The 17,657-nt window shown below is 49.7% G+C and overlaps 2 protein-coding genes across 2 annotated transcripts in view; one reads left to right on the forward strand and one right to left on the reverse strand.

Moving 5' to 3' along the window:
• The window catches only part of MYO9A (myosin IXA), a 224,341-nt gene extending 223,127 nt beyond the window's left edge, over positions 1–1,214 (forward strand). Inside the window, 1 exon segment of the mRNA XM_007467841.1 lies at positions 208–1,214. Coding sequence (XP_007467903.1) covers positions 208–671 — 464 coding nt within the window. The 3' untranslated portion in view covers positions 672–1,214.
• An 8,371-nt stretch (positions 1,215–9,585) lies between these two features.
• On the reverse strand, positions 9,586–16,131 carry NR2E3 (nuclear receptor subfamily 2 group E member 3). The gene is made up of 8 exons (XM_007467842.1): positions 15,997–16,131; positions 15,309–15,435; positions 15,043–15,146; positions 14,706–14,954; positions 14,412–14,587; positions 13,272–13,518; positions 12,911–13,016; positions 9,586–9,926 (listed from the first exon to the last, which is right to left on the reverse strand). The coding sequence occupies exons 1-8, from the start codon at positions 16,088–16,090 to the stop codon at positions 9,794–9,796; spliced, it is 1,236 nt and encodes a 411-aa protein (XP_007467904.1). The 5' UTR covers positions 16,091–16,131; the 3' UTR covers positions 9,586–9,793.
• Positions 16,132–17,657: the final 1,526 nt, after the last annotated feature.

Below are 17,657 nucleotides of genomic sequence, written 5' to 3' on the forward strand. Positions count from 1 at the left end.
TGGGGTTGATTCTGAAACGATATGGGTGGTATAGAAATGGGTGGTGAGCTCTTCTCGAGTCGTGTCTGTGCACAAAGTAGGTCAACCTGGACCCTCCAGATCTTAGCCCACCCACTTTCACATGTGAACAGTGACACCTCTTCATCACACGATGATTTGTTTCAGAGGGAACTGTCATTTACAGCTTTGGTCTCTTTCTTACATTAGAGAGAAGCTTAGCCCTTATCTCCCTGAAGACAGCTGGCAAGTCTGAACCTTCAGGCAAGTTGCGGAAGCAGCTAAAAAAGCAGCAAGACTCACTGGATTCAGTGGACTCTTCAGTCTCTTCTTTATGTTCGTCTAGCACTGCATCTTCTCATGGGACCAGAAGACGATTTCAAATTTATTCCAAATCTCCATTCTACCGAGCTTCCTCAGCTGGCGAGGCCCTGGGAATGGAAGGGCCATTGGGCCAGACCAGGTACCTAGAAGACAAGCCTCAATTCATCAGCAGAGGAACCTTCAACCCTGAAAAGGGCAAACAAAAATTAAAGAATGTGAAAAACTCACCTCAGAAAACCAAAGAGACCCCAGAGGGGACAGTTGTGTCTGGCCGCAGGAAAACTGTGGACCCAGACTGCAGCTCTACCCAACAGCTAGCTCTCTTTGGAAATAATGAGTTTATGGTCTGAACTGGCAGATGTGTTGTCCCTTCATGGCTACATCTCATCTTTGGGGCCTCATCACCTGGTCCACAATATTCATCCTAATTGTGGTCCTGCCTCTCGCCCAAGCATACAGCCAAGACCTTGTGTGCTGAATTCCTGGTCCTCCTGCCGAAGCGGAAAGCCCTCTTTGAAGCCTGCTAGGGATGGTGCCAGTTGTGCCTTGGCTGCTGTATTTGACTAGAGATTTGACTAAACCAAGCAACCAGGGCCTGGGGATTTGGGTCAGTTGTGGAGGTCTTTGTAGTTGCCTCTCCTCCCTCCTCTTTTCCCTTCCCAGAGGTGAGTGTGGAACTGGGGGGACATTGTGGGCTGGAGGGACCCACTGATTTCTGACATTTGAAGAAAACATATAAATCTTTCTTAACCATGAAAGTGAAATCCTTTGGGTTTATTTTGGGATAGTTAGGAGCTGGGGTAGAATATAATTTTTTTCCAAGGATTTATAAACAAAAAGCCTAAGCCCTCTATTTTAAGATTTTGGAAAAACACTCCATGTTACAGGGAAAGTGAAAAAGCAGGTGTCTCCATTAAGCCATCAGAGCATGTCTCAGACATCTGTGGTTACACAGTGAAGAGGAGAATACATGTTTTGCTTTTGATGATGTTTGATGTCATAATAATCAATGCTGGTTTAACTCCTGGTTAGTTCCTGCCAAATATATTGCATGGCCCGAAATTTCAGTAGCTATACTGTTCTTACAGCCCCTGATTCTAGGATCAGGTTCCTCTAATATTCTTTAAATGTCCCAGAGACATGGTGAACCCTAAACATGAGGGTTTCACTGCTAATCCATACAGGCTTTTCTCTTTGTATAGATTAAACTGAAGATCATTTATGAACCTATTTATCTGCTGGTGGATTTCCACCACGAGCTCAGACAAATAATGTGACCATTTAATCACTTCTCCCCAAACATTCACACACAGCACTGCATGAATAAGTGTTACAGAAAGCTGCCAAGAAAAAAAGAGAGAAAAGTTTTTAATATGACCCATCTAACTTTTATCTTCTTTTCCTCAGACCATCAGTATTAAATAGATGAAAAAAAAAAGAAATCAAGGACTACTTGAAGCTATTTTTGTTAATATTCTGGTTACTGAAGTTTACTGTAAATATATATATGTATAGTATGCATATTTCTTTTTAACCTTATGCTACCTTGCTCCCCATGGAATTTCTTCCCACAGATTAGGGGCCATTGGACGTGATGGTGAGAGCCACTCATCCCTGGGTTGAGGGAGAAGTCAGACCATTTTTCTCACCACTGGGTGTCTCCATATACCTGAGTTATGAAAGCATTTTAAGCTTCTTAGCATTTGTGGGATTAGAAATCTGTTTTTGCCTATTTATAATATATGGAAAATGAAACATGATACCCTTTCTTGAGATAAGTATGTGAAAATGTTTTTTTAAAGTTACTAAATGCATCTTGTCTAACTACCACATGCACTGTTCTAAAAAAGAGCCTTTACCATCTGTAACCTGAATTTTGGTTATTCTTCCTTTTCATACTTATTTGATGTGAAGTTATAGAAATATTAAGACTTTTGTTAAGGCAGAGTCTCTCCTGTTACACAACACTGAACCTCATGCCACTGCCTCCTTGGTTATTGTTGAGCCCCAGAGGCCAGACATGGAACATCATTCTGAGTGGCAGCTACAGGTAGCAGGAGGCTTACCTCTCTCTGGTTTGGGTTCAGAAATGACCTCGGGAAAGGAATCTTTTTAAATCTCCAAAATGGTGATGGTTAGTAAGTAAATGTTAGATTTTATATCCTGCGAACATCTGCCACCTTGTTCATGCTGTCCTGAGGAGTAACAAAGGTGAAGCCTTTAAAAATATGAATTTGAGAGTCTCCTAGAGTAAAACCCAACCCCTCAGCATGGTGTGTCAGCGTGGGTGCCCCAGTCCCCGTGCCAGGCACAGTTTGTCCCATTATTCTTGGGAGGGTGGTTTTCAGCTGGCACTAACTACTACTCTCCACTTGCTCCAGAACGTTGTTTAAATACCATACAAAAAAAAAAAAGAGATTAGCCCTGTTGAATAGTTTTCTTTGGCCCACGGAAATGGCCTGGGAAACACATCTTGGCACGTGCCCTCCCCTCTGAATCTTTGTGGAGTTTTTGTTTTGTTGCTGTTGTTTTGCAAAGTAAGTTTTTGGCAGTTAAAAAACTACTCATGTAGGTCACTTTATAGGAACCAGGCGATGGATGTTAAGAGACTTTATAATTTTTCTCAGGGACCTAAAACCTGAAATTGGATAAAATTAAATAAATATTTGTTTTTCAGTTGCTAGATTTGTGGATTTCTAGTCATTTAACAAGCTGCCAGAATGGAGGGTGGGGGTAGGGAGATCCATGCAATTATAAGAATGGAGAGCAAATGTGGGACCCTCCCTTTGAAGGAAAGCAAGCCGTTGTTCTCATAACATAACAGGCATTGTTGGCCTGGGAAAGAGATGAAGCCATAACTCTAAAAAACTGTCAGAACCAAGTGCTGTATCTCCTTCCCTCTGATCTTAACTGGTCCTCCCCGTGGTTAAAGTTATGTTACCACAAGGCGATGCTGTATTACCAGGGGTCCCCAATCCCTGGGCTGCAGACCGGTACCGGTCTCCGGGCCTCTTAGGAACTGGGCTGCACAGCAGGAGGTGAGTGGCAGGTGAGCGAGCGAAGCTTCATCTGTATTTACAGCCACTCCCCATCGCTCGCATCACCGCCTGAACCATCTCCCCTTCCCCGCCACCCCCGGCCCCCTGTCTGTGGAAAAGTTGTCTCCCACGAAACCAGTCCCTGGTGCCAAAAAGGGTGGGGGCCGCTGCTGCATTGCAATCACGTATGATTGAGATATTTAACCTTAGTATGTGTCAAATTTGTATTTCCTATTGTTCCTCTGCTCATTTTCTTTGATCTCAAATGCCTCAAAGGAAATCCCTGCATGGCAGCAGTGGGGCAGCCCCTCATTTGAAGCCCATACTCTAAAATGCAGAGCATTCTCTTCTTATCACACGTTCCCAGCCCCAAACACAGCCTGGATTTCTAATTCTCCCAACTAAAGCCAACGTATCCCTTATCATGGAAAATGTAATGGAAGCAGAGAAGTGTGCATTGTGTATCACAAAGTGAAGCAAATACAGAAAGGATTTAGGAAGGTGACATGCTGAGTTTGTAATGCGCTTTATACTTCCTGCCATTTAAATTATTTTGCCACTCTCGGCTTCTGAAAGACAAAGGAGATACAGCTCAGTATGAGCCTTGCAGAGGCAGAGGGACCTGAGGTTAGGGGGTGGGATACAAGAGCCCCACCTTCTCATGCTTTGGAAACCAGCTACAGCTCTTACCTTGCTGGGGGGTTAGTGGAGACTTCTGTCTTCCATCGCAACAACAATAGGATTGTTTTCACTGTCAAAGACAGAGGGTTCCAGAAGCATGCTGAAGAGAGGAGGTCCAGCAAGGTTCTGCAGGCCCACTTTAGTGCCTGTGGGCCATGGTTTTTTAACTATAATGAATGTGTACCTTTCACAAGCACTTTGGTGAACCAGAGAGAAGAAAGTATTCTCAGGATGTGTTTAAAGCTAAGAGAGTTTTAAGAAGAAACAAAGTCCAGACGGCTTTGCTCATCCTTCTCTCTCCCTATTTTCTCCTCCTTGGTGGGGAGCTGGACAACATCATTCTGTGCTGACAGATGTGTTTGTCTACCCATAATTTTGTGACAGCTGGCACTGTCCCCCAAAACCACGCTAGCCTTGTAGTAAAATTCCTTGGTATTTGTGGGAGTCCTCTGTCTGTGCCCCTAAAATACTGTTAACCACTTTCCTCTGGAACCACTCCCACATTTGATTTGGTGGTAAAGGGCAAAACAGTGATTGTGGAGGTGGATCTTTTAGGTCTTGTTGGTCTCTTGGTTGAAACTGTTTTCAAAAGCCCCACCAAGGGGTCTATTACCTTGCTCTCCATCCATACTTAAAGCCTATTTATCAGCCCTGTTAGGTCATATAAAAGTTGCACCTTTTGAACAAGTAATTGTGTTTACTAAGGGAAAGGTGTGCACTACAGATTAGTATTATATTATTTTAATGGATTGAAAGTAATTTATAAGTATGCTGAGTGTAAATTTATAAAAGACTATGTATTGTAAAAGGACATATCCTGTGAAATATAATATCATTTTACTGTTTAACAGAATAATTCTATACGAAGAATGATTTGTCTCACCCACAGAACTGATTACATTCCTGATGCAATCAACAGGCACTTTGTGATTTCCTTTTTTTTTTTTTTTCATCTTTTTTTGCCGGGAGGGAGGGGGACATCATTTGTATAAAGTAGAGTTTGTGTCACTCAAAATATGCACTGTATGGCTACACAAGAGCAGCTTGATGAACAGGTCACTCCATGGCTCATTAAAGAACAAAGCTTCCAGAAGCAGCAATACGTGTGGTTTGTTTTCTGACCATCCTGGCTCCCACCCCAACTCACTCCAACCTGAACCCAAGGAAGAGCAATGTTTTTCGTTAAAGTCATGTTTTTTTTAAGGAAAGGACTGAGCCCCCAAATTTTCAAAGTACAGAGGTGGTAATTATTGGAACTCAGTAGAGTTCAAGTGAAGGTGAGATTCAAGCTGTGAGTTTTCTGTAATGGATGCTAAGCTGTCAAGACTTCATTTAATCAATTTAGAGGTAGGCGGGCAGGGAAGGCAATAAATCTACATTGAGGCTCCTCACCAAAAAGGCCATGAAGAAGTAGCAATAGCTGCTAATAGAGGGCCCTAGTGTATCCTTTTTGTTCCGCCCTGCACTGCATGACTTTGGGAAAGTCATTTGCCCTCTGTCTGAAATGTGGTCTCTCCCCCTGGTTTACTTCTCCGGATAACTCTTACTGACTCTCAGGTCTCAGTGTAAAAAGCAGTTCTACCTGGAAGTGTCCTCTTCCCCTTTGAACTGGCTTAGATGCCTTGTGTTCTCAACAGCTCCCAGTGCTTGTGGCATCAAAAAACTTTGATGTTAGCTTCCCAAGGCAAGAAAAGAGCCTATCTTGCTGACTCTTAGATCCTCAGCACCTAACAAAAGGTGCCCACACTTACATTTTGGATGCGAGGGCTGAATGAGATCAGGGGTTCTCAAATGCCAAACCAAGTCTAAGGTGGAATTGAAAAATAATTAATGTGATCAGTTTTCCCCTAATGTCAAATTTATTCAATTTTTAAAATTCTGAGATCATCCTTCACATTTCTTTTTACATCAAGTTTACATTTACATTTTGCATTAAATTCACATTACAACAAAATAGTGGACTAAGATTTCCTTAATTGGCTAAATAAAACCTAGTAATGCCATTTTTAAAAGTTGCCCCTGTGATTACTGGATCCACAACAAACCTTTCTGCTTATAAAGATAAGAGCAGAAAGTTGTAAGGAGACGCAGACTAGAGCTTTGCTTTTTAAAAACTGGTTCTGTCTCCTAGATTGGATAGCAGTACAGCATCTTAGAGCCAGGGACATAACCATGAATATGGATAAGACACATGTAACGTCTGTTGAATCTTGTGAGGCATCTCAGACTCCGAGGAGTATGTCACTTCTCAGTTCTGTGTGGCCATTCATTCAACAAGTATTGACTGAGCACCCACACCCACGGGCACTGTCCCAGGTGGCAGAGGTACGCTGGTGAACAAAGCTCCTGCCCCCATGGAGCTTGCATCCTAGTGGGGAAAACCAGTGGTGTCCACCAGATGGAGACTAGTCATCCACAATATCTGGGTTCCCCTATCAGATTATATTTATTAATTTGAATGGGTGCTTCTTGGCATCTTTGAGCCTTTCTCTGCCCTTCCAACCTTTAAATACTCCCTTAAGGGCGGAGGAGGAGAAGTGTCTCACAAATCTGAAAACCGCAGTTGAAAAGAAAGGCCCAGATAGTACCACAGGGTCTTCCTCTGTGTGTTTCATAGCCAGAGACATTTCTGGCGTTGAGGGCTGAAAGGAGTTTTCGTAGTATCCCCTCCCCTAGCAAGAGCCCTAAGTGCAGTGACACAGAGCTGTAACCCATTTGAATTTCATGGGGCCAATTTACAGCAAAAGGTTGAATAAATCTTGGGATCAACTGAGAGCTGTATTAGGAGAACAGAGGCCACTTAGTATATTTCCGGTGTGAAGGACTTAATATAGGTATTAGGGGCTTAACATAAACTTTGGAAGAACTGGGGAAACAGATGAGAGAAAACTCCCACAGATGGTCCAGAAAGCCAGCAGATCTGAACCAAAAGTTCTGAAGTTCTCAAGAGCTTGCCTGGAAGCTCCTGCAACTCTGAAGAAGGCTGCTGTGAAATCTCCATGTTCCCACACACACGGCTGCAACTGCCTCCAGAGAATAAGGGCCCCTCATTTACTTTACAAATCTCACGTGAGTGCCTCCCTTCCATTAGCAAACCGTAGGGCAAGGGGATCCTGGGGAATGTACCTCCTGGCATCTCTGCAATGAAGACAAGACCTTAAGAGGGGCAGGGCAGGGGGGGCTATGGATGCCAGGTTGGCAGCAGATAATTCAGCTTATGTACCTCCTCTAATTCTCCAAGACTTCTTCCTGAAGATCCCAATCTCTTTCTCAATGTAGAATTGCTGTGCTCACACCTCCCAGAGACTAGCCTGTGGACTTCAGCAGGCTGCCTTTGCAGCCTTATGTTCCCCAAAGCAAGACTGCAGGATAATGTTCAGGGCCTATCTGGTCAACTTTCAACCATGTTTCTTGCTAGCATGCCTTTGCTCAGGCTTTCTACACGTTTAAAGACTTCAGGCCTTTAAACCTTATAGATAAAACTTTGGATAGGGAATTGGAGAGTATAATGGCATTATAGACATTAAATGGCCCAAATAACTGAGGCAAGTCTGATGCTTTTAGAAGGTAAAGGGTCTTGAATAGTTTGAGTGCTTAGGTGGGGAGGGCTTAAGCTGGGCAGTATTTGCCATACTCTTCTCTGGGCACCAGTCTAGCTATTGTCATTTCCAGAGCAGAGTGTTCTGAACTATCTATCCTTCCTCCATCCCGGCCAGACATCTCTGGATAACTAGGAGAATTCATATACAGGCCAAAGGGCAGGGAACCCCTAGGATTTCACAGATTTCTCACATGACCTTTTTCTTCTTGGCTTTAAGCATTTCTTCTTTGAAGGCGAAAAATGCAACGGAATTTTTCTGCTGATTGCAGGGGCAGAGGGGCAAGGTGGGGAGACAGTGCCCGAGTTAAGCGGAGTCATACCAAGGTTTGTGTCCTCTCTGAGCCTCAGCTTTTTTCAGCTATAAATGGGATGACTGGTCCCCCTGTCAGATTAATCTGATGGTTAAATAACAATACACATTCAGTGCTCAGTTCACTGCCTGGTGTATCAAGTGCCTGAGATACATTAATATTTTTTAAATTATTATTTTCTAGGTCTTCTGGATCTGTCTTTGAAAAGGAAGAGGTTTGTCTGAACTTCATCTTTCCATAAGGAATTAAGAATTGATGCGGGGTGCGGGGGCAGTGGTTAAGGCCAATGCAGGGGACACGGGTTCTAAGCCCTGGTTCGGGAAGATCCCACATGCTGCGGAGCAACTAAGGCCGTGTGCCACAACTGCTGAGCCTGCGCTCTAGAACCCGCGAGCCACAACTACGGGGCCCGCGTGCCAGCGCGCCTAGGGCCCGTGCTCTGCAACAAGAGAAGCCACCACAATGAGAAGCCCACGCACCTCAACAAAGAGTAGCCCCCACTCGCCACAACTAGAGAAAGCCCGAGAGCAGCAGTGAAGACCCAAAGCAGCCAAAAATAAAATAAATGAAATAAATAAATTTATTTCTTAAAAAAGTGATGGAGGGACTTCCCTGGTGGCGCAGTGGTTAAGAATCCGCCTGCCAATGCAGGGGATAGGGGTTCGATCCCTGGTTCAGGAAGATCCCACACGCCGTGGAGCAACTAAGCCCTTGCGCCACAACTACTGAGCCTGCGTGCCACAACTACTGAAGCTGAAGACCACACACCTACAGCCCCTGCTCCATAACCAGAGAAGCCGCCGCGATGAGATGCCCGCACGCCGCAATGAATAGTAGCCCCCGCTCGCCGCAACTAGAGAAAGCCCTCGCGCAGCAATGAAGACCCAACGCAGCCAAAATAAATAAATAAAATAAATAAATTTATTAAAAAAAAAAAAAAAGAAGTGATGGAGATTCCCCTTCACAAAAAGTGCCTGTGGCTGCCTTGTGTTGAGTTGCATGGAGCTCACCTTTGTTTACGGAGAGGTGAGGAAAGATGAGGAAGAGAGAGATGGGGAGAAGCCATGGGGTGGTGGGATGCCATCTAGAGAGAAGCTGGGTTGTTGAATCCTCTGGGAGATTTTTCACTGGGCTTGGCTTCGTGGCACCTGGACTATGACTCGGAGTGGCAAAACCAGATGGAATTCAAGACGCTGTACTCACTCTTTCAGCGTCTTCAAAGGGAGAACCTTGGCCACATGGTCTTCCTGCTTTTGTTTTTTCACTTTTTTTTTTTTCCTGAGGTCTAACAATACAGTAAGTTGCACAAATCTTAAGTGCATGGCTCAATTAATTTTTATGAATGGATAAATTTATGAAACCACCACCTGGATCAAAATAAAGAACATTTGTAGCACATCAGAAGGCTCCCTCAGGCCCCTTTCCAATCGACCCCACCCCCTGCCACGGAGGTAACCACTATTCCAACTTCTACCACCATTGGTTAGTCTTGCCTGTTCTTGAACTTTGTATAAGCAGAACTGGTGTCTGGATGCTTTTGTTCAACATTTACATCTGTGAAATTTACCCATGTTGCCACATAATATTGATGGCTCATTCCTTTTTATTGCTGTTTTCCATTTTATGAATGTACCACAATTTATTAAGCCATCCTATTGTCATTGTACAGTTTGGAGCTATTATGAGAAAAGCTGCTACGAACATTCTTGTCTTATCTTGGTGGACATTTCTGCTAGGTACACACACCTACGGGTACAGCTGCTGAATCAAAGGGCAGGCAGATGTTTAGCTTCAGTAGATTGTTTTCCAAAGTGGTCGCACCCATTTTATTTCCACCTCCACTAGTTTTTGAACATATCACAAAGGAGCTTCTCCATTGGAGTATTCCCTATGGTCTTGCGGAAAAAGAGGAGCTCAACACGTTCGGAAGTGATAAACCTCAAAGCCGGTAGGAGCAGGAGCAGTTTCCCAAACCTGAACAGGATAGAGGACGCCATCAGTTTGGTTATCAGCTTCTGAGCCCGAGTCCTAGGGATAGTGCCATCCTAGGAGAAGCAGAAGGGGAAGGAGAGGGGAGATGACTGGCGCCCAGGGTGAGTAAGGAGGAGCTTAGAGGAAAGGCCCCATTCACCTACCCCTGACCCACTGTGGCCCTCCTCCAATCTTTAGTTGAGTGTGATGAAAATAGTGAATAAATATCATTTATTATGTGTAAAGATTATAAAGTGAGAAGTATATATATATATATATATATATATATATATATATATATATATATTTTTTTTTTTCTTTTTTTTGCCCTTTGCAGAGCACAGGCTCCGAACACGCAGGCTCAGCGGCCATGGTTCACGGGCCCAGCCGCTCCGCTGCATGTGGGATCTTCCCAGACCGGGGTACGAACCCGTGTCCCCTGCATCGGCAGGAGGACTCTCAACCACTGCGCCACCAGGGAAGCCCGAGAAGTTATTTATATTAATAGTACATGTGAATATATTATTAACTGAATATAATGATTATAATTAGGTGATGATTAATACCACATATATTTGAATAAGAATATAAGTTCCTGGGAATTTCCTGGGGGTCAAGTGGTTAGGACTTGGCGCTTTCATTCATGCAGCCTGGGTTCAATCCCTGGTTGGGGAACTAAGATCCCACAAGCCGCGTGGCATGGCCAAAACATATATATATATATATATATATATATATATATAAATTCCCCTCTGTAAGCCACCTAGGGTGATAGAGTAGCTAGCCATTAGTGAAAATGTTCTGCAATCGAAACTTAATTTTTGTGGCTGAGATACTCATCCAGAAAAGGAGTAATTGTAGTTTTAAATAAGAAGCATTTGCCAAGGCAGGGGTCCCCAGTGCAGAGAACGTGGATGGTGAAGCCCCAAGAGATGGGGAGGGGCATTAGACCCTCCTCGGGTGGGAGGACTGACAGCTGGGGTCAGTGCCCAGTGTCAAGGAGGCCACATCAAAGTGGGGCAGCTCCACGCTCAGCTTCTACCACGGAGGTCTACGCGAAGTCTTCCCACCTCCCAATGACCTACTGAACCTGTTTTGCCAAACCAAGGGCTTTCTTCCTCTTGTAAGAGCCAAGCTGGTGGCACTGAGCAGTCGTGCAACCCTCCCTTCTGCTTTTCTGATCTAAACAGTGTCAGGGAGGAGTAACTATAAAGCCAAGTAGAGAAATTGTTTTTCAAACTGCCGGAAGTGGGTCACAACCAGCCCTTTTAAACAATAAACAATTTAAATAATTTCAACAGAAATATCAGAGTAAATCATTCAAAGTAAGGGCAGGTATTATTTGGGGGAACTTTGTTTCAGGGTCTGTGTGTTATTGGGTTATGATGGAAATTGCATTTCTTCCTGCGTGTTGCAGTTTTTAAAAACTGAAATACGCTGGCTTAGAGAACCCCAAATCACTTGCTCAGCACTCAGTTTCTGCCTGTAGTTGATACTGAACCAACTCCAGTAGGAGTGGCAAAGGAAATGTTAATGAGAATTTTGAAATTTGACACAAAACCAATACGCCCAGACATCTCTGGGAGCTGAGCCCAACAGAAACCTGGTGAAGGAGGGCCTCTGGTGCCTGAATGTCTGTGATGACTGTTCTTAGGGTGCTGTGTTGAGCCTTAGGGACACGTTCTACCTATGCTCACGAATAGCAGAAGTCTTTCTGTGTGATGGGTATAGTCCTTATACCTTTGACTCTTTCTAAAAGAAAATTACCTCTTCTTTGGATGATTTCTCAGATAACAGGGGATTCGAGGGTGCCCGTGTTAGCTTACTTCTTCAGAAAGAACTGCTGGGGGCCCAAGAGAATGCAGAAAATATGGTCTAAAATAGCCAGTAGGTGCCTGGAGTCCAAGTGGTCCAATCTTGCTGAGGCTCCGTTGGATCTGCTGGTGCCGGGGCGAGCCAGGCAGTCCCAGAGCACTGGCTCCTGCCCCACTATCCCTGCAGCCACAGTCTCAGCTGGCAGCCAGTGTCCTCCAAACCCAGCCAGGGCAGGGCTATTGTCCATGCACATGGCTTGTGCAAATGCATCCCTGTCAGATGTCCCGCTGCACCTCCAACAGGCCTCATGTTCCCTCAAAACTCTTTTCCTCCTGACTTTCCTTTTTATTTCTTGACTACCTCGTCTCCCTAATAGCTCTTCTTCCCCTCGTTCCTTATATCCACTCAAGTGCCAGGTCTGACCCATCCCAACTCCCAGTGGCTCCCGCATCTGTCATTGCCTTTCCACTCCCAAAGAGCAGAAACTCCACGGCTCCCCTGGACGATGGCAATGTCTGCTTCCCTCCCTGGTTGGATGCTCTGTACTCACTGCCACGCCCCTGCATGAAGCCCAGCTCTGTGTACAACACTCTCCTGCTCAAAAGCCTGCAGTGGCTCCTCTCTGCCTAGCGAATCAGATTTGGCCTTTGGCTGGCCTGAACAAGCTGATACCAGAGAGCCATTCTGGCTTAGTCTGCCACCTTCTCAGTGGCAGCGATCTCTTATACCTTCCAAACTGGGCTCCTGACCTAAGAACATATGCATATTCGCCTCTCTCTCTCTCCCCACCTTGGTGAATGATGATTTCTCTCCTTGTAGACCTTATGCTTCCTCCAAGTCCAGCCCTGCCTCCAGCTCTGCTTGGCACCCCATCTCCCAGTGGGTCTCTGTCTCCTGCAGACACATGCAGCCCTCAAGACCAGCCCTCAGCTGCAGTGTGGTCACTGTGCTGGGCACCCCTAGGAGACAGCAAGTTTGCCTTATGCACATTTTGGTCCCTACTCCCGGGCCTGGTGCTGTGCCTGGCACTCAGTAGGCGTCGGCCACGGGCTGGTTGTACTGAGACCATTGTGCCATCTAAACAGTGCAGCCCTGAGATGGTGTCAGAGAGGTGGGCAGGGGGATGGCGAGATGAAGGGAGAGATGGGTAAGTAGGCATGTGCGCGGGTCACCTCACAGGCTGGCTGGGGTGGTGGGCCTTGCTGTGCTGGCTCAGCATCACCTGGGACTGGTCCTGCAAGGCCTCCACATGCTCAGGATCCTTCAGGCCCCGCGTTTCTGGAGAGAAGCAGCGGCAGTGAACTTCTCTCTCAGCCCCTCCTCCCCGCTCACAGTCAGCCAGGGCCTCAGGAGGCGTGAGGCCAGCCCTGCAGCCGTCCATCCCCTCCTGCCCCCAGGGAAGAAGTCTGCACACACCCGCGTCTATGTGGGGCCATGGAGGGAAAGTGAGAGGCAGAAGGAAGTCACCAGAATTCCCCTTCGTCACCCCCCACCACTCTCCTCTAAGGCTTTGGGCAAAGAAGACTCAGCTACCTGGTTTGAAGAGGACCAGGGCCTTCATGCAGGCGAACTCCGTGGGGTCCACCGCCAGGGCCCGGAACCTTGAAATGGTTTCCTGCAGGATTCGAGTCTCTGCACTGGCCAGTGCCAGCCGGCCCTGAGAGCTGCCACCAGCAGAGGCCTCAGGCGGGGCCAGCAGTGGGCAGCTGTCCAGGGGCAGAGACCACTGGATGGCTCCGAGGAGGAAGAGTTCACTCCATGCCTCTTCCAGCAGGATCACCTGTGCCCAGAGAGAGGGCGAGTGTTATGACTGATACACAGCTCCTCTGGCTCAGCCTGGAACCTCTGCCACCTTCTCGGGTGTCCTAGGAAACGAAGGGCTGGTCCCGGGTGCCCAGGACATTCTGACCTCTGCCTGACATCAACCAGGGCTCCAGAGCTCTGGGACTTGGCACCATCTGGCCCAGAGGCCTCAGCTGCAAGATACTCTGTGGGCTCCATCCAAAGCTGCAAGTGGAACACATAGGAAATCCTGGAGCTGTGAGAAGCTGGGCAGCCTCAGGGACTCCCCACCAGCATCCTAAGTTAGGCATCCTCAGCCAACTCAGCCTGGCTTCTGAGATGCTTCATCCAAGCCACTGGCTAAGGACTCAGACTCTCAGTGTGCCTCTTTTCCTGGATATGTCATGACAGGTCCCCTCACTCATGAGAAGCCCAGGGGCGTGTCCTAGCGGAGAAGAGGCAGGGCTGAAATGCAAGCCCTGAAGTCAGGGGCATTTGTGTTCCAAGGGAGCCCAGGTTTTCCCACTGATGCTGTTTAGGGTGTGCAGACCACCCTGTGACAAACAGAGCATCTGTAGGGCCTGAGGGCTTATCTAGGAGGAAAGAAGACCCAGAGGGGCACAGACACTGTCTTCAAATCCCTGGTCCCCGTGTGTCCCTGGCCATCACTTTCCCCTGGGTGATGACCCTGACCATCATCGCTGCCCAGAGATGTAGCACCCCCAGCAGTCACATCCCTGAGGCTGGTGTCCCTGACCATCACTGACTCTGAGGCATGGGTGTCCCCAGCCGTCACCATCCCCAAGCCGCGTGCACCGCCAATCATCACCTGCACAAGGAGGTATGTGCCCCCAGCCCGGCAGACTCTTGTGAGCCCCCTGACGGATGTACCTGATCCCGGAAGGGCAGGTTGGAGAACACGGGCAGGTTCTTGGCCCACTTGACAGCCATGAAGAGGAGGCGAGCAGACGTCTCATGGATGCTGTCCAGGCCCCAGGGGGAGGAGGAGGAATACGGGGACGAGGGGAACTCGGGGTCATTGCTGGTGACATCAACATTCTCATCGGCTGCTGGAGGAGGAGGCTGTGCATCAGCCCCTGCTCCGAGGTAGGCGGCAGGGGCTTCTCAGGGGCCCAGGTGTGGGATGAAGGCAGGACCCGGGAGCTCAGCCATCCTCCCACTCACCATCCTCTGGCTCCAGCTTAGTGCAGGTTTCGGCCGTTATCAGGCTGGCCATGAAGTGGTGGTGGCCTGGAGGTGTGAGGGCCCGGGGCCCCAGGGCTCTGGCTGCAGACACCGGTGTAGGGCCCCGCGGGCTGGGCCCCGCTGGGGTCGGGGGAGCCGCCAGGGGCTCCAGCCAGGGCTCCGTGTCTGACTCCACGCTGTCCATTCGGACCTGGGCGGTGCTTCGTGGCTGGCGCTCATTCTGCACGGCTGGGGAGACAGGGAGGGTCAGGACGCCCCACAGGTCACACGCCCCCTTCTCTTCTGCCGCGCCTCTCCGGGTGGTCTCCCGACTCACCGTCCTGGTTCATGCCCGCCTGTAAGCATTTCTTCAGCCGGCAGGCCTGGCACTGGTTGCGGTGGGCCTTGTCCACCGGGCACATCCCTGCCCCCACCTGGCACCTGTGGGTGGAGGGGAACCCCCCCCAGGGAGTCAGGGTCCCGCCCAGGCCCTGGGCCGTGGGTTTCGGACACGTTTGCCACAGCTCCTCCTTCCCTGAATATCCTCCGTCCCTCCCAGGCACCTTCAGGCTTGGAGGGCGGCGGGGCGCTGCCCTGCCTCACCTGTAGATGAGCCGCCGCCTCACGCTCCTCTTGAAGAAGCCGCTGCAGCCGTTGCAGGCGTAGATACCGTAGTGCTTCCCGCTGCTGCTGTCCCCACACACGCGGCACTGGAGCGAGGGCCCTGCGCCTGAGGGGCAGCCGGGCTGGGTGGGGACTGGCCCAGGGCTGGTCACATCCCCCCTCCCACCTCCTCAGGGGCCCCTACGCCCTCCTTGCTTCCTCGTCCTCAGGTTCCTGTCCACCGGCCTTTAGACACGCCTGTGTCTCTCCCATCTGGAAGAGTGTCTCGCTCATCACACCCCCTCAGCCCTCCTCCTCCCCCTTCTCTCTCCATGGCCAGTTCTCAACAAGAGGACACTCTCTGCCCCACCTCCCGTTCCCTCCCTCTGCAGGTGGCTTCAGGCTCCCTCATGCAAAAAAGCAATCTTGGCACCACTGCTACGGACCTCTGCTCCCACCCCCTGAGGGCCGGCCCTTCTCTCTCCTTTCCTCCCCCATCCACTCAGCTGTCCTGTCTGATCCCCATGTTTCTAGGATTCTGGGTTTGCCAGCAGGTTCCCTCACACTTGCCCACAGTCCTTGGGGCTCGGTCTGAGTCGCTCCAGCTCCTTTCACGGTCCCTGCAAACCTCTGACCCACACTCCACTCTCCAAGGGTCCAGACCCTACTACGTCCAGGAAAGCCATACCTGTCAGCTCCTCCCCCAGGCCCCACCTGCCTGGAGACTCCTTCCTGGAGGCAGGCACAGCTGCCGGGGTCGCTGCAGCCATGTTGGAGCTCATGGGCGCTGTCGCCCTGGTCCTGGCTGGCCCCAGGGCAGCCTCTGCCTTCCTGCCTAAGAGAGGCCTCAGGATTGCTGAGCCGGGCCCAGCCTCTGCCTCCCTCTCTGATCCTCTGTCTCTCTGTCTGTGCTCTTGTCTATCTCCACTTCTCCCTCTGTCTCTGTCTCCTTGTCTCTCCTCTCTGTGCTCCTGCCTCCTGGCCCCTCTGTCTAAACTCACGAGCTGCCCCAACTTCCCCTCAGAGCAGCGGCTCTGGCTTGGGGGGATTTCTCCCAGGGCGGCGCTGGATGCAGCTTATGATCCTCTTAATCTTTACTGTCTCCACAGGGGATCAACCAGCCACACCTGCAGCATTACCAAGGTGCCCCTGGGAGCCGGTCGGGCCTGCTGCGCCCACACCGGCTCCCAGGATGCTCAGTGTCTCCGGGTCCCTGTGCTCTCAAGCTGATCAAATCGTGAAGGGAGGTGTGGACTCCAATGGCCCCAGGACCGTAGGGGTCTGGGGACAAGTGTGTGGCCGAGGTGCGTGTGTGTCTGGGTGTGGCTCACACACACCCTGTGTGTGACAGGGTGCTCACTGTGGGCACTGCTCTCTGCCCCGGCGCTTCTCACCTAATCCCTTCATAAGGGACGGCTTGGGGCCCAGGATCTGAGGGTCTGGGCACTCCTGGAAGGCTAGCAGCCCCCAGACGCCCAGCACAGAGGCAGCTCCCATCGCATGTGGAAATGGGTCCAGTGTAGGGTCTGAGGCCGCCTTGCAGGTGGGGTCTGGACCCCATGTGGAGGGTCTCCTGCAGGACTGGAGGGGGTGAGGACGCAGCCCTTGAGCCTGGCTACGGGCTCTCAGGCGGCCTCCCAGCCCTTCCCTGACTTGTCCTCACAGTCCCAGGCAGGCTGGTCCCTCAGTGTCCCCAGATCCAGTCTTCCCAGCTCGAACCCAGTGACGGTTCTGAGGTGGGGAGGCGGGAGGAGGCGTTTGTGTTTCCTTTGACCCCGAGGGTGGGTGGAGACAGCCGAGACAGACCCAAGTTCAAATCCCTGCTCCCTCACAGCCAGCCGCGCGTCCCTGAGCAAGTGCTTTAACCTGTCTGAGCTTCAGTCTCCAGTAAAAAGGGGTGACAGAAGTGCCTGCCTTGGAGGGCAGCTGGGGAAGCTAAGTCAGATGATTCTCAAAGCATTCCAGGCCCTGGCACTTAGTAGGCACGTAATAAATGATGAGGGCTGTTATCCTGATTGCTTCTCAGGGTTGCGGAGAAGATCCCAGAGGAATCCTCGGCAAACGGCCATTCCTTTCCTGGCTCCTTGGCCCCCATCCCCATTCCCACCCCATGCCCAGGCCGCAGCAGAAAGCCCCACGTTGGTCTGGAGGGGACCACGCATCCCTGGCGGAACTGGGCTCGCCTCTGGGTGAGCCTGGGGCGGGGCTTGGCCCAGCCTTAGAGCCTGAGGGAGAGGGGGGACAGTGTGAAACTTCTGGAAGGAATCATGGAGTTAAGGGGACAGAGGGGGCGGTGCAGCGCCCTTCTGTAAGTGGGGTTAACCCTCCCTGTGACAGAGAAGCGCTACT

The sequence above is a fragment of the Lipotes vexillifer genome, unplaced genomic scaffold, assembly GCF_000442215.2.
Source record: "Lipotes vexillifer unplaced genomic scaffold, Lipotes_vexillifer_v1.1 scaffold792, whole genome shotgun sequence".
Taxonomy (NCBI): domain Eukaryota; kingdom Metazoa; phylum Chordata; class Mammalia; order Artiodactyla; family Lipotidae; genus Lipotes; species Lipotes vexillifer.